The sequence below is a fragment of the Botryllus schlosseri genome, chromosome 6, assembly GCF_051294905.1.
Source record: "Botryllus schlosseri isolate E-star chromosome 6, Bs_hap1, whole genome shotgun sequence".
Classification (NCBI taxonomy): domain Eukaryota; kingdom Metazoa; phylum Chordata; class Ascidiacea; order Stolidobranchia; family Styelidae; genus Botryllus; species Botryllus schlosseri.
In genome coordinates this window covers 2,459,025-2,473,113 of record NC_137241.1, presented here as the reverse complement: position 1 = coordinate 2,473,113, position 14,089 = coordinate 2,459,025, and the positions used below count along the sequence as shown (strand labels likewise).

At 39.6% G+C, this 14,089-nt stretch overlaps 2 protein-coding genes across 2 annotated transcripts; one reads left to right on the top strand and one right to left on the bottom strand.

The window, feature by feature from the left end:
- The first annotated feature begins 415 nt into the window (after nt 1-415).
- LOC145440196 (uncharacterized) lies at nt 416-4,608 on the top strand. The gene has a single exon (XM_080317772.1). It carries the CDS (start codon nt 1,117-1,119, stop codon nt 2,848-2,850), a length of 1,734 nt encoding a protein of 577 aa, XP_080173898.1. The 5' UTR covers nt 416-1,116; the 3' UTR covers nt 2,851-4,608.
- A 4,712-nt stretch (nt 4,609-9,320) lies between these two features.
- LOC145440199 (uncharacterized) lies at nt 9,321-10,187 on the bottom strand. Its single transcript, XM_080317776.1, has one exon. It carries the CDS (start codon nt 10,147-10,149, stop codon nt 9,352-9,354), a length of 798 nt encoding a protein of 265 aa, XP_080173902.1. The 5' UTR covers nt 10,150-10,187; the 3' UTR covers nt 9,321-9,351.
- Nucleotides 10,188-14,089: the final 3,902 nt, after the last annotated feature.

Sequence of the window (14,089 nt, the reverse complement as noted above, 5' to 3'; positions counted from 1 at the left end):
CACATTAGCAATTTACACACGTTGGATATTTAAACTGCTCCTCGTCATATGCTCCATGTAAGCAGTGTCATACAAAAGCCAGGAAGCTGGGCCGTGCTACAAGTCGGCAGATATGTAATCACTAACCATAATATAGAATATCGACCTCGTGTAAATGACTATTGCAGTCGGAAACACAAGAAAAGTAACAGACAGCGATAACGCAGGCTTTGTAAGTATAGCTATCACATACGACAATATGGGTGGAAACTACATAAGAGTGACATGAGTAAAGGAATGTATTTGCTCTGCATTACGCATTGGTAGTCGCTACTATACAACACTGTCGGAGTGTCGGTTTACGAAATCGATAGCGCGTATCATAGTGCTGCGACTGTCCGATGAGTCGACGAGGCGATGCGACAATAGCATTTGTTTGTTTGTGATGTTCATGGTGTTTGTCGACTACTATGGTCATTTACACCAGGCCGATATTGTTCATTATTTTCCGTAACCGCCGACTTGTAGCACGGCCCGCTTCCTAGGCTTTTTGTAAGACAGCGCTTACGCGGATGAGGTGGATTTGATTTAGCATTTGATTGATACCAGTTTTTTTGAATTCTGAGCTGTATATCATGAATTGCATTGCCGCAGGTGAGGCACGACCCGCCCTTGCCTCACCTGTGCCTCACCTCTCCTTTCGCGCCGAAATGTTGAATAATAAATTTGCAAATTATTAATGTTGGGTGAAAAATGTTCAAGTTTAGTTATTCATGAACATCGATGAACTATATCAATAATAATTGAGGGTTTTCACAATTTGCTCTTGATCACCCTGACGACAGGCGAGGCATTGCGTCACCTGCTTCCATTGACCGCACGTCACTGTTGCAATGAGATTACCGAATCGAGAGTGGTTCAACAGTCGTGTCTGATTCTGATTTATTATATCATATGCTAGCACAGAACTCTTCAGCTGTTGTGCATGAGCAGTGAGCACGGTACAGATTAGTTTGCAGCCTAATATAAAGATGTGTTTTTCATTGTTTATAACTTCCATAATTTAGTGATAGTTGGGATAGTCTACACATAGCTTATCGTGATCATTACCAGATTTCGAATAACAGTCGAGAGGATATGGCGGTGAAACGTAAATTCTCCAAACCTTCGCATTGTCGCAAAGACGGCAAAATCCATCCCTGCAAAATTAGCGGATACGAATTTGCTGACGATGCTGCGATGAAAATGCACTTAGAGATTCATGTGGCTGTTCCAGAGCATATATGTGGAATATGCGGGAAGGGGTTTCGTCTGAGACAGTATTTACAAAGTCATATGGTAATTCATTCCGGCAAGAGTGTTGTTTGCGAGATTTGTGGGAAAGCATTTGCTTACAATTGCGTTTTGAAACGACATATGTTAGTCCATGCGGACAGCAAAGAATATCGATGTGAAATTTGCGGGAAGGATTTTCGCACTAACGCCTCACTTAAAAGACATTCTTTATATCACAGCGACATCAAACATCCGTGCTGGATATGCGATAAGGAATGTAATAACAAATATGGTTTGAAGAGCCACCTACAGACGCATTCAGTTGTAAAGAACTTCGTATGCCAGATCTGCGACAAGGCCTTTAAAAGTGGTAAAAATATGAAACAACATATGAAAATGCATTCTGATATCAAAAAATACCGATGTGATGTATGCGGAAAAGAGTATCGTTGTAAAGGTGACTTTAAAAGACATGCAGTAATTCACAGCGGCAACAAACTACATCCATGTACGATATGCCAGAAGGAATTCTACTACAAACCCAATCTAAGAATACACATGCGCGTTCATGCCGACGTTAAAAAATCATTCGTATGTCAAATTTGTGGTAAACCGTTTACTACGATTGCTATATTGAAGAAACACATGGTAACGCACACTGTACTGAAGGAATATAGATGTGAAGTTTGCGGGAAGGAGTTTCGCAGAAAGTCCGATGTAAAATCACACATGGCAATTCACAGCGACGTCAAACAGCATCGCTGCGATATTTGCAGTAAGGCATTTCGTGAAAAAAGAACTTTACAGAAGCACCGTCGATTGCATTCTGGGATTAGGAAATTTGCGTGCGAGATATGTGGCAAAGTATTTGCTCTCCGTGCTACTGTGAGACATCATATGAAAATTCATAGCGAAGTCAAGCAACATGATTGCGTGATCTGCGGGAAGAAATTCCGTACCAATGCCGGACTGGAATTACATTGGTCAATACACAGTGGCGTCAAAAAACATCATTGCACGATATGCAGCAAAGGGTTTGATCGGAAAGGCTCCCTGGGATTGCACATGCAAATGCATTTAGGTATAAAAGATTTTGTTTGCGAGGTATGTGGAAGAGGATTCGTAATCGGTTCCGGTTTGAAAATACACATGAAAGTGCATCTTGGCGTGAAAGACTTCAAATGCGATGTATGCAACAAAGCATTCAGTCGTAAGGAACGCTTACATGCCCACATGCAAGATCATTCGGGCGCGAAAAAATTTGTATGCGAGATTTGTGGGAAGGGATTTATTCTCAGTTTTAACATGAAAAAGCACATGGCAATTCATACTGACATCAAGGAATATAAATGTGATATATGTGGAAAGGATTTTCGTACTAAATCGAGTATGAACAGACATCAAATACGTCACTCTGATGCTAAACAAGAACGATGTCATATATGCGATCGGAAGTTCCACTTGAAAACAGATTTGAAAATGCATATGCTATCCCACTACAGTATCAAACGGTTTTGCTGTGAGATCTGTGGTCAAGCATACGTCCAACACCGTAACTTAATGCATCACATGGAGATTCATTTCGGCGTCCGATAACATGGTTCTTGAATTAGTGAGAATCTTCCATATGTGATTTTGTAGTCATTTCTGCGGAGATGCATTCAGTCGAAATGATGCCCTAAATATGATTCATAGTTCTTTTCTGACCACTTTCGTAAACAAGGGCGCATCTGAACTCAACTTTGATACGACAAGGGAGGATGATAGTATTGAAATTATAGTAAAAACGTAATAATGAATTCCATTGAATGAATGACATTGATAAACAGACCGGCATTATCGAAAAGATTATCCAATTGAATATTACATTCATTTAAAAAAAAATTTAGAGAATAGATATCACCGAGAATTGACACCCCAGAGAATGGACATTACCAAGAACGGACACCACCGAGAATGGACATTACCGAGAAAATAATATGTGCAATGTAGGCATGTTATGCGTATGTAGGCTACAGGTTACATACGGAAGAGGATTTGTAATCGATTCCACTTAGAAAAGACACAGGAAAGTGCATCTTTATCTGAAGGAATATAAATGCGATGTATGCAACTCACAATTTCGTCGCAACCATCACTTACATACCCATATTATGATGACGCATATCGGTATGAAGACATTCGTCTGCGAGATTGGTGGGAAGGGACTTAATTCTAAAATGAAAAGGCACATGATAGTTCATACTGACATGAAGGAACGCAAACGTGATGTTTGCAAGAAGAGTTTTCGTGATAAAGCATATTTCAAAAAACATCTGATCTCTCACACTTAGCTGCGAAACAAGAATGATGTCATGTACGGTAACGGAGATTCCATTCAATATCAACATCAAACATCATATGCTAACCTAATACGGACTCAAAATTCTTGGCTATGAGATCTGCGGGCAAGCATTCATCCATAGCGGTAATTTGTGACATCATATGCAGATTCATTCCGGCGTCAGGGAATTGTTTCTTAGATTTGTGGCAAGCATCTTCACAAAGGCGGCGCATCGGGAGAAAGTTTTACAGTAAACAGCAGGGTTGTAATGACTCGAGTCATGACTCGACTCGAGTCAGACTCGAGTCACGTTTTTTTTATGACTCGACTTGACTCGAGTCATTTTCTTGAAATGGGAAAATGACTCGACTCGACTCGAGTCAATATTTGGATTGACTCGACTTGTACTCGAGTCATTACGCATGACTCGACCCAAGTCATTGACTCGGCTTATTTTATATGACTTGAAGATGAAGAAATTTGCGAATCGTAATGGCTAGATCAGCGCATCCGACGAAATCTGCCGACATCGCTATTTGTCAAGACTGCTTTCGTTGCACTTGTCTGATATCAGATATGCCAACGCAAAAACAACAGAAAATGATACATAGTAGCAATAATGCATTGTACAAAATCGTCCAGTGATGAAGAGGTAATAGATCCTCCGCAATTAAAGTACTCAAGACTTTTCAATTATACAAGCAAACAATTGAAGCAAAGTTTAATTAGAGCCAATGAAATGACTCAGATGGTTAAGAGACTGATAAGCTCATGTGTATATTTGAAGGCGATGATTCTTTGCATTTTTGGGCGACTAGAAAGAATGAGTATTCAATGCTCTTCAGTGTGGTTCAAAAATGCTTGTCAATTCCTGCATCTAGTGCACTGGTGGAACGTGTATTCAGTAGATGTGGATTCATTCTACGGCCATGCCGCTTTAACATATCTGAGGATCTCTTTTCCACATTAGTATTTTTGAGGTGTAACTCATTGATTTGATCTGCTGTCTGTGAAAACACACAATGCCCCTCGTCCATTTGACGTTTTGTTAGGTATGTGCATTGTGCACGTGAGTATAATGATGAATGGCTAATGTTGTGTGATGTTTGTACAATATGGCAGTATAATTGCTGCTAATATGCTGCTATAATTCTTTTTTATTTTACTAGGTGGTTACTTGATAAAATTGTTATGTTGCATAAAAGGAACACTGAATCTGGCTTAATTTGAAAAAAGTGGAATCAATGATGTGAGAGGAGAATATTTTGGATTTGAAAATAAATGGAGTATTTTAGTGAGAAATTCTTTCATATAATATGATTAAATGGTAGTAAGCCGACTATTTTTTCATATCCAAAACATTGTACTCTAATAACTTCACTTTTTCTAGTTGGAATTGAGTCAAATTTGCTATGAATCATATTTTTACACAATGTAACAATATCATGCGATGCCGGTAAAATTCTAAAATCTCTATTTGTAATTAGTCTAAAATTTTCTTTCATAGCATTGCTTTCTACTGGTTGGAATTGAGCCAAATTTGGTTTTTTAGGCAATCTAGCAATTTTAAGAAGTAGCCGGAAAATTTGAAAAAAATGTTTTTGAACAGCCCCATTGTACAATTATTTATCCAATGCTGTAACTGCGATGTAGTCTTTAATGCAATTGGGAAAACCTTTAGTATAATCAAAAGGTTTCTGTTCTGTTGTCACTGCACAATGCACATAGTTGCATGCACGCTTTTACAGCATGCTGGCCTGTTGTAAATACCTCTACATAAACATGCATCTATTGATTCTCTATCAACTAGTATCTTGACGTGATTTTGTTGGTTCTCTAACGTGATTTTGTTGGTTCTCTATCAGATAGTATGTAGACGTGAATTCGTTGGTTCTCTATCAGCTACTCGTGAGCTATCGTCGATGTGCTCATAATAAAAACTGAATGCTTGTATTGGTGATGTATCAGACTGACAAGAGAGATATTTGATTTTAAGTTCTAAGATTAGTAGAGTTATATTTAGCATCGGTAAATGAGGTCAGGACCTGTACGTTATCTGCCTAAATAAACACGTGCCAAGACTCTGATAGGGACAAAATTAGCATGTTTCGCAAACAAGGAATTCGATATCACCCAAGCAGGATTGAAAACATGAGTTGAACATGACTTCAATACTGTGACTTGGACTCGACTCGAGTCATAACACCATGACTCGGACTTGACCTTTTAAACGGTGACTTGGACTCGGACTCGAGTCTGTGATGAATTGAAAATGACTCGACTCGAGTCAAAACCACTAAAGTATGATTGACTCGTGACTCGGAACCATGTGACTTGGTTACAACCCTGGTAAACAGCAAGATCAAAATACCGAAAGCCGCGGAATACGTTTGTATAAAGAACAGTTATGACAACCGCTACGACACTCTTGTACGGGTAACGGAATGTAGGCTATACCTTCGAACATGTATTTACCGTCTTCATGAAAATCACGAGGGACTTCAATCTGCGACATCTAATGATAAGTAACCAATAAACTCTGCACCAGCTGCGGAATCCTGAAATATCATTATATAGTCAAAACACCGTTTCGGGTGTCTTCAGTTCAGGGACCAAAGAACTTACTTTTTGCGATTTTGGCTGTTCGAAAAATAGAGTACTTTTGTTGTATGTTTGCATCAATTTTATCAGTGAAATGGTCGTATCAACTGTATCACGGTGACTGAATATTCCAAAATTGCATCTATTTATAGCAGTGGTCGGGAACCTATGGCTCGCGATTTATATATGGCTCTTTGGCTTCTTTTTTAATTTTGTACTGAATTTTATCGATATTGAAACAACTTGTTAGTAAATTTTCATAACAGCCATAATAATTGTTCTCATGGCTGCATAAATATGTATTTGAGAGGTCAAGACAGTGGCGTATCGAGGGTTAAGGTCTCGGACTCCTTTACAAAATCCTCAAATTTGAGTTGCTGTAGCGCCAGTGAACAATATCCCTCGCGAATTCGATGGACCCGACATCGCGCGCGCTGCGTAATCCTCGATTGCACCATACGTTGATCGATCATAGAGAATAGCAGACATAAGGACGCCTATATGGCAATCTAGTTTTAAAATACACATTGTATTCCTGATCTATGCCGAGAAATGAACTGCCTTCGAAATGACATTCCAATTACAAATCCAAATTACAAACAACGCTTCGCTGTCCACGTTCTTCATTGGTAAGAAGCTTTCTAGTACTGCTGTTAAAACATAGGCGTGAAATGCAACATTTATAATACCGCCGAATACTTTGAGAATTGAGAAGTCGATCAATATTTAGATTTTCGGAATCAGTGTTATATTTATACTGTATTAATACAAGTTAATATAAATTGTGATCTATTTACGATGAATCACAGGAGAATTAGCCTACGAGTTTTTACAGAGAAAATATTGCGCCCACGACGAATCCCATGTAGTGAATTCGAATCAGTACTACCATGAAGTCACGAATTTTCTATTGTGACGTAGCAATTGGCATGACATGTATGGCTCTTTGAGAGTTAAAATGGTAAATATAGGGCCAACATGGCTCTTTAGACGAAAAAGGTTCCCGACCACTGATTTATAGTGTCATTTTGCGTTACTCACGAAGGCAGATCTGGTAATTCTGGACGTAGCCACCTTTCATATTTCGTATGCGATTCCTCGACCAAATCTACTTTCAGAAGTTTCGAAACTTAATCCAAATCAGAGAAGAATATCATCTCAGAATTAAATTTGGACCCGAGAAGAAGTTAGGACGTAACCTTTACAAAACCTATATGCTTAGGGTTATGTAACTTAAATTTGTTTGCAACTGTTAAATTGCCACCCGTCCTACCACAAGTTATCCACTGTCCGTGTTTGCTTATCAAGATATAAACATTATGATTTTCATTCAAACCTCATCGCTACTTACAAATATCCGAAGATCTCAAAACCAAAAGTTACAGCTATTCGAAACAAAGTAAGAAATAAAATCAGTATCCTATCCGCCCTAGCACAATCCCCGGTCGAAACCAACATTGACTACAAGTGGTAACGAACGAACACATGCAACATTGAAAAGCTTTCAAATATAAACCGCTTCTCAAAATAGAGAACCTGTCCGCTCATTACTGGGTAGAATGCCTACGTGGTTGGGACACCAACCAAGTGATTACAAATGGATGGAATTGGAACCATGGTCTGATTGTATTCAAAAAGTCATCGGAATGTTTTGTTGGGATTTCGATACGGATCTAGGGCGGGAATGCCGGTTAATACGGACCTGTAACCGTTGGATATTTCTATCCGCGATCCTACAATCGCAGTGTCACTTGAATTTAGGGTCGCATTAGAAACAAACGGTGTTTTAAAACACATTGTTTTCTTTCAAACGTCAAAATATGCCATAATTATGTAAATACAGCCGAAAAACCACGTAGTATGAGCGCACGGACGATTTGCACCCAAAATAGTCGACGTGCACGTTGTGGGGAGGCTGGAACCCTCGCAATCGACGTTGGTTTAACAGTTTTTGCACGTGGATATCGATCATTGGCGCGGAATGGGCGTTCTGACGATGATGACCGCCGACCGTAGAAATTCTGCTTGCATAACGATGTAGTCCTGGTAAAAGATATTTTTAGCATGTTTATGACAGTGATCGAAGTCCTTTTCGTCGAAAGAGCAATGTTTACCCTATATTTTCTATGGCCAATTTCAAGCCACTGTGACGTCACAATTAAATATTCGCAACGTCATGGCTAACAAACAAAAAGTAAGACAGTAAAAAACCTGTTTTAAACATTTTTGTTAAACGGTCCTTGTTTCAAACTTGTTTGTTTTAAATGCAACCCTACTTGTGAACCAGGGAGAATATCTTTTCGGGTTATATATAGGGAACATCGGTATCATGGTAAAAACAACATTGGTTTTCACTGGGCAAGTTGTTTTTCACCAAAATCGTGAGAAAATTGCACTTAATTTTAACAAAAGTTTTATTTATACACAAGTTTTCTAAAATTAATAAATATAGGGTATGAGATAGGCTACTCCGAATCAGTGGTTCCCAAAGTGGGCACCAGCGCCTCTGGGAGTGTTCGCGAGCATGAAGGGGGCGCTGGCCGCATGAAATGGGCGATTGGGGGTTTAGAAGTCAACTGCTACGTAGTGTTGAAACAAATTATAAATAAAGCACCTAAATACGCAGAAAAAATGTAAATTCGATGCAGTCAGGGCAATTTAGCGTCGTACGTCTATTTATTCAGCTGTACTGGAAAAGTCCTTTATTGTTACAAAACAATATCGATCCTGCCATTCACTGGTCAACAAAAATTTTGTTGCATTTCTACCAACACTTGTTCTTACCTAATTTGGGGGCGCTAAATCCGAATCTGACCTTAGTTTTTTTCTGCAAGGTCTAGATTTTTTGCAAATCGAGATTTTTTATTTTATTTTTACTAAATTCAAATTTTCTGAAAAATTACATGATTTGTCAAGTGACGTTCTTGCTTACAGTCGAATAACCAACCTCAAAACAATAATAGGTTTCCAGAAATTATTGTGTTACCACTAGCAATTGTATTTACAGACAATTAGGCACCAAATGTTTGAAAAAATCTAACAAAGAACATTTTTGCTGGTAAAATACATGTAATAAGCGAGTTTTTGTTGCAAAATGACATTGAAAAGAATGATGACAATCCACAGTATAAACTCAAAGCTATCGATGAAAAGATGCAAAAAATTCAATTATTCTACAACTCCGGAAAAAATTTCCTCTTATAACTTCTGCGTTTGTACGCTTTTTGAGGACAGTCACGTTTGATGCCCCAACAATAATCCGCCATCATATGTCGATCCCACCGACCTTGGTAGCGTTCTTCCACTGTCATGAGATCCTGGTGGAAACGCTCTCCCTGTTCATCACTGACAGCCACAAGGTTTTCAGGGAATTTGTCCAGGTGGCTGTACAGAAAATGTACTTTTATGCTCATGTTGCATCCTAAATCACGAAACCCTGAGAGCATCTTGGATACAAGTGTTTCATAATTTGGAGCCTTTCTGTTGTCAAGAAAATTCTTTATAACATCTACAAAAGATAGCCATGCAGCTTTCTCCTTGACATTCATTTTCTGAATGAAGTTTTGGTCACGAATAAGTGTACGTATCTGTGGTCCATTAAACACTCCTGCTTTAATTTTATCATATGACAAAGCAGGGAAAGTATCAAGAAGATGACGAAAGGATTCATTGTCAGGATTTAGAGCTTTAACAAACTGTGTCATGAGACCTAGTTTGATGTGCAGGGGCGGAAAAACAATTTTGTCTCTGCTTACGATTGGATTGTGTGTTACATTAGGCATGCCAGCTTGAAATGTTTCACGTAAGGGCCACTCCTTCTGTGTCCAATGTTTTTCACGTGCTCTGCTGTCCCACATGCATAGATAGCATGGAAATTTAGTGTATCCTTTTTGCTGACCGAGCAGAAAACTAACCATTTTGAGGTCAACACAAATTATCCAGTTGTGCTCATGATATCTGAGCAAACCCATAACAGTTTTAATGTCATCATGCCGTTCCTTCAAGACAGTGGAGTGATCAACTGGAACAGCTCCATAAACATTTCCATTGTGTAAAAGGACACACTTGAGGCTGCGCTTGGAACTGTCCAAAAACAATCGCCATTCTCCTGGATCATACGAGGAGATATACCCAATTGTCCGAGAAGACCAGGTATATCGTTGCAAAATACCAGCTTATTTTCCTCTGCAAAATAGGGAAGAAAGAGTTCTTCTCTTTTTCGAAAAAAGGATACCTTTACAGATTGATCCAGAACCTGTTTTTCCTTGAGTCTGGAGGCTAAGAGCTCAGCTGCTTGCTTGGACAAATCCAAATCACGTACTAACTCATTCAGTTCTGATTGATTAAACTGCTGAACAGCTACTCTGGTTTCACAAGAAGAGTGTTCAGATTCAGATCCTGTATCTGTTCTTTTATACTCCATTTCCATAACCTCTTCCCTTTGCGATTCAGTTTCCTCATCTTCAGAAAATGTAAAACCACTAAAGACTGGAGGGGGGAATCTATCAGAGTGCGGAACAGGTCGTATAGCTGATGGTATACTTGGATAAGAAAGCATTTGTCGGCTCTTCCTGCCAACACCTTTTGTATTTACCATGCAAAAGTAACAGTCAGTCGTGTGATCTTGGGGTTCACGCCACACCATTGGAATGCCAAATGGCAGACTCTTCCGCTTTCCTTTTGTCCAGTCTCTGAGCATTTCTTCGCAGTTATGGCACGCAACATGTGGAGACCATTTTTTATCTTGATCGCCAAGATGAATGCCAAAGTAAGCTCTGTAGGCACGCTTCACGAACGATGTTATATTTCGTCTTTGACGAGAAAGCGTGTACACGCCACAGATATAACAAAATGAATCAGGTTTATTTTTGCATTTAAATCTACTAGAAGAAGCCATGACCAAATCTGAAAAAAGTTCAGAATCGAAAGAAAGTCTGGTGATATCTATGTGCTTAACACAACCAAAAAGAATAAAAAACCATGGTTCTAATTAAGGCTACCAGCAGACGAGTGTAAAATAGAGCTTATAGAGAGAGAGAGAGAGAGATATGATATTCTTTTTCGCCTGCACCATCGAGATGCTTTGACGACGGAGTTGCGATACGGCCCCATGAGGTCATCTAGTCTGCCCCCCGTTTTTTTTCTCCTCCATGCTATCCGTGATTGCTGAGCGCCTAGCAGGATAGCTGCGGATACCATTTTTCGAGTCTTTGGTATGACCCGGCCGGGAATCGAACCCACGACCTACCGCTCGAGAAGCCGGACGCATAACCATTACACTATCTTGCTACAGCATCTATTCGCAATACCTCACTATAATCAAGTTGCCTAACTTCTTCAAATGCCCTTTAACAGCAGTAGGCTACAATTTAAAAGAGCTGAAAGCTTCTATCTGAAACACTGGTACTGTACCATAGTACAGACAACGCACACACAAATAGCCTAACTTTGAAAACCTGAGTAGCAGTAAAACATGCTGCTGAGCAAGCAGGCCTGCAAAAATACTCCTCCACCATGTGCAAGTCAGTCAGCAATGACTAGCAAATGTTCACAATGGTTCAGATGATGTATACAAAAAGAAAATGGGCTGGATAGATAAAAAGTGTTCGATGCAGATCAGATTTATGCACTAAATATGTGCCACAAACGAAAAAAAATTAAATTGTCGATTGCATGAAAACTAGAGCATGCATAAAGAAACTGATTGCAGATTTGAAATCAGCATCCTAAAATTGTGTAGAATCAGTTAAAAAATCTCATGCAACAAGAAACAAAAAAAAATTTGTTGACCAGTGATGGACTAATTTAGCTGTCGGCAGAATCCCCAGCAAGCGTATTGTGTGCTGTCAGAACTACGAAGTATTTGAGTAGTTCTTGCTCACTGCAAGGGGTAATGGCTTTTCAACTGATATGACTCGAGTCTCAAACGGCCGATACCGAAATTTCATTGTAATTGCGAAGAATAGTCAAGCAACCACGCTGTTGGTATTTCGTCTGTTGCTAGTCTTAAGGTGTGATGTAACAATCGTATCCATATCTGAACTCGGTTACCGTAATATGCGTTGAGTCGACCTTTGCTGGTATAGGTCGATTTTGACGGTGTTTCGCACCATGATAATTCTTGAAACTTGGTATGATATGTCGTGAAGGTAGTATTTAACACTGCTCCAAGTTTCAGGCTTGCTACTTAAAGATAATGGTAGTAATTCCGTTTCCGAAGTTCAGTGTGTGCTGATCTATCATGTACATAGTACAGCAAACAGATTTTACTCAAAAGCCGGTATTGGTCTCCATTGATTTTGACGATGTTCTATACCGAGATCGGTCATGACATTTGGCACGGTAAGTGTTAGTATCGACCGCTGTAACAAGTTTTAAGTTTGTCACTGAACTATGTGGGTGGTAATTTCGTTTCCAAAGTCGAGTAAGAGCTGACTCTTCATTTATCGCCAACAAATTTACGCAAAAGCCGTTATTGGTCTCTATTGATTTTAACGATGTTCCATACCTAGATCTGTCATGAGCTTTCACACGGTATGTCTTGATTTTAGTATCGAACGCGGTGCCAAGTCTTAAAGTTGACACTCAATGATTGAGGCAGTTATTTCGTTTTCGAGGTCGAGTATGGTAGAGATGCGCGCTGATCTGATACTTAGCCTACCTACGTCATTGCGGATCTCACGCAAAAGCCGGTGTCGGTCTGTGCTAATCTATAGTCTGCGTTCCATAACGAGATCGGTGATGATATTTCCAATGGTATATCTCGATGATCGCATGAAACAGCTAACCAAGATTCTCGGTTTGCATTCAAATATTCACATAATTTTATGTTCGCCAATGTCCATTTCACTGTGAAATTGTGGCCTTCAAACCATTTGCTTACAATCCCCTGTCAATTGCGATAGCTATTTCATTTTCGATGTCGGCTAACTGCTAATCATTCGATCAGCCTATTCCTCGATCTATTTTACTCAAAGTTCGGTGTTCGTCTGTTTGCATTGATTTTGACAGTGTACCATACCGGAATGGGTTATGAGATTGCGTATGCTACTTCTCGATGATTTCTTGTAACAGTATACTAAGTTACGGCTTTTATTCATGTATTTATTGATTAATTAATATATTTTCCAACGGCGATTTCGCAGCAGACTTATAGACAGTAAGCCGTATGTGTTGTGTCACAGTCTCCAGTTTCAAGGCCAAAATGTCCTACGTTGTTCCGAGACCGAAGTTCCGAGGCTGCTGTCCTTAGTTCTTCAAAGACCATTCAAATTGATGTTCTGGATTCAATATGACAGGCCCAATCTATGAGATAACAATTGCGTATGTGTCCGAACTCGTTGACCTTTCCAGTTAGGCTTACGCAATCTCTCGAGTTCTAGTCATTGGAATTAGTCAGGTCAAGTCAAGTGCGAACATGAATCGTATTGAATCTTTATTCCGTACGTAGTTTACGCAGTTGCCTTTAGAGCGAAAACGAGAGGTCTAGAAGTTGTCCAGTCTATTGATCCAATCGTACGCCGGGTGCCTCCGCTTTGGTTGCCTATTATCACCTGGTCGTAACCAGAGATGGCCACAGTCCGGTTCAGGAGCCGGAGCAGGATTTCAATGTTTTTTTTTTACCTGGCCGGACTGGATCCGGATTTCGAATTTGGGGTGACGGTCGGATTTTAGGGTCTATCGATTTGCGTAATCTATAACTCTACCATGAAATCAAAACGCATGCTACTAAGGATGACCTGATACTTGATTCGTGGCATAGGGACGATTCTTAGTTCACGTACATTTTGTAAAATAATCCTTTGATTAAAAATAAATGAATAAAACATTTGTTACCACACTTCAAGTCACGGCTCACCGGCAAACCTCTCGCGGCACCTACGTTAAAATCACTGTTGTCGGGAAATTCAT

Excerpts from the sequence above, each read along its gene's own strand:
- LOC145440199 (XM_080317776.1), bottom strand. The coding sequence starts at position 10,149 with ATGGGTTTGCTCAGATATCATGAGCACAACTGGATAATTTGTGTTGAC.
- LOC145440196 (XM_080317772.1), top strand. The coding sequence starts at position 1,117 with ATGGCGGTGAAACGTAAATTCTCCAAACCTTCGCATTGTCGCAAAGAC.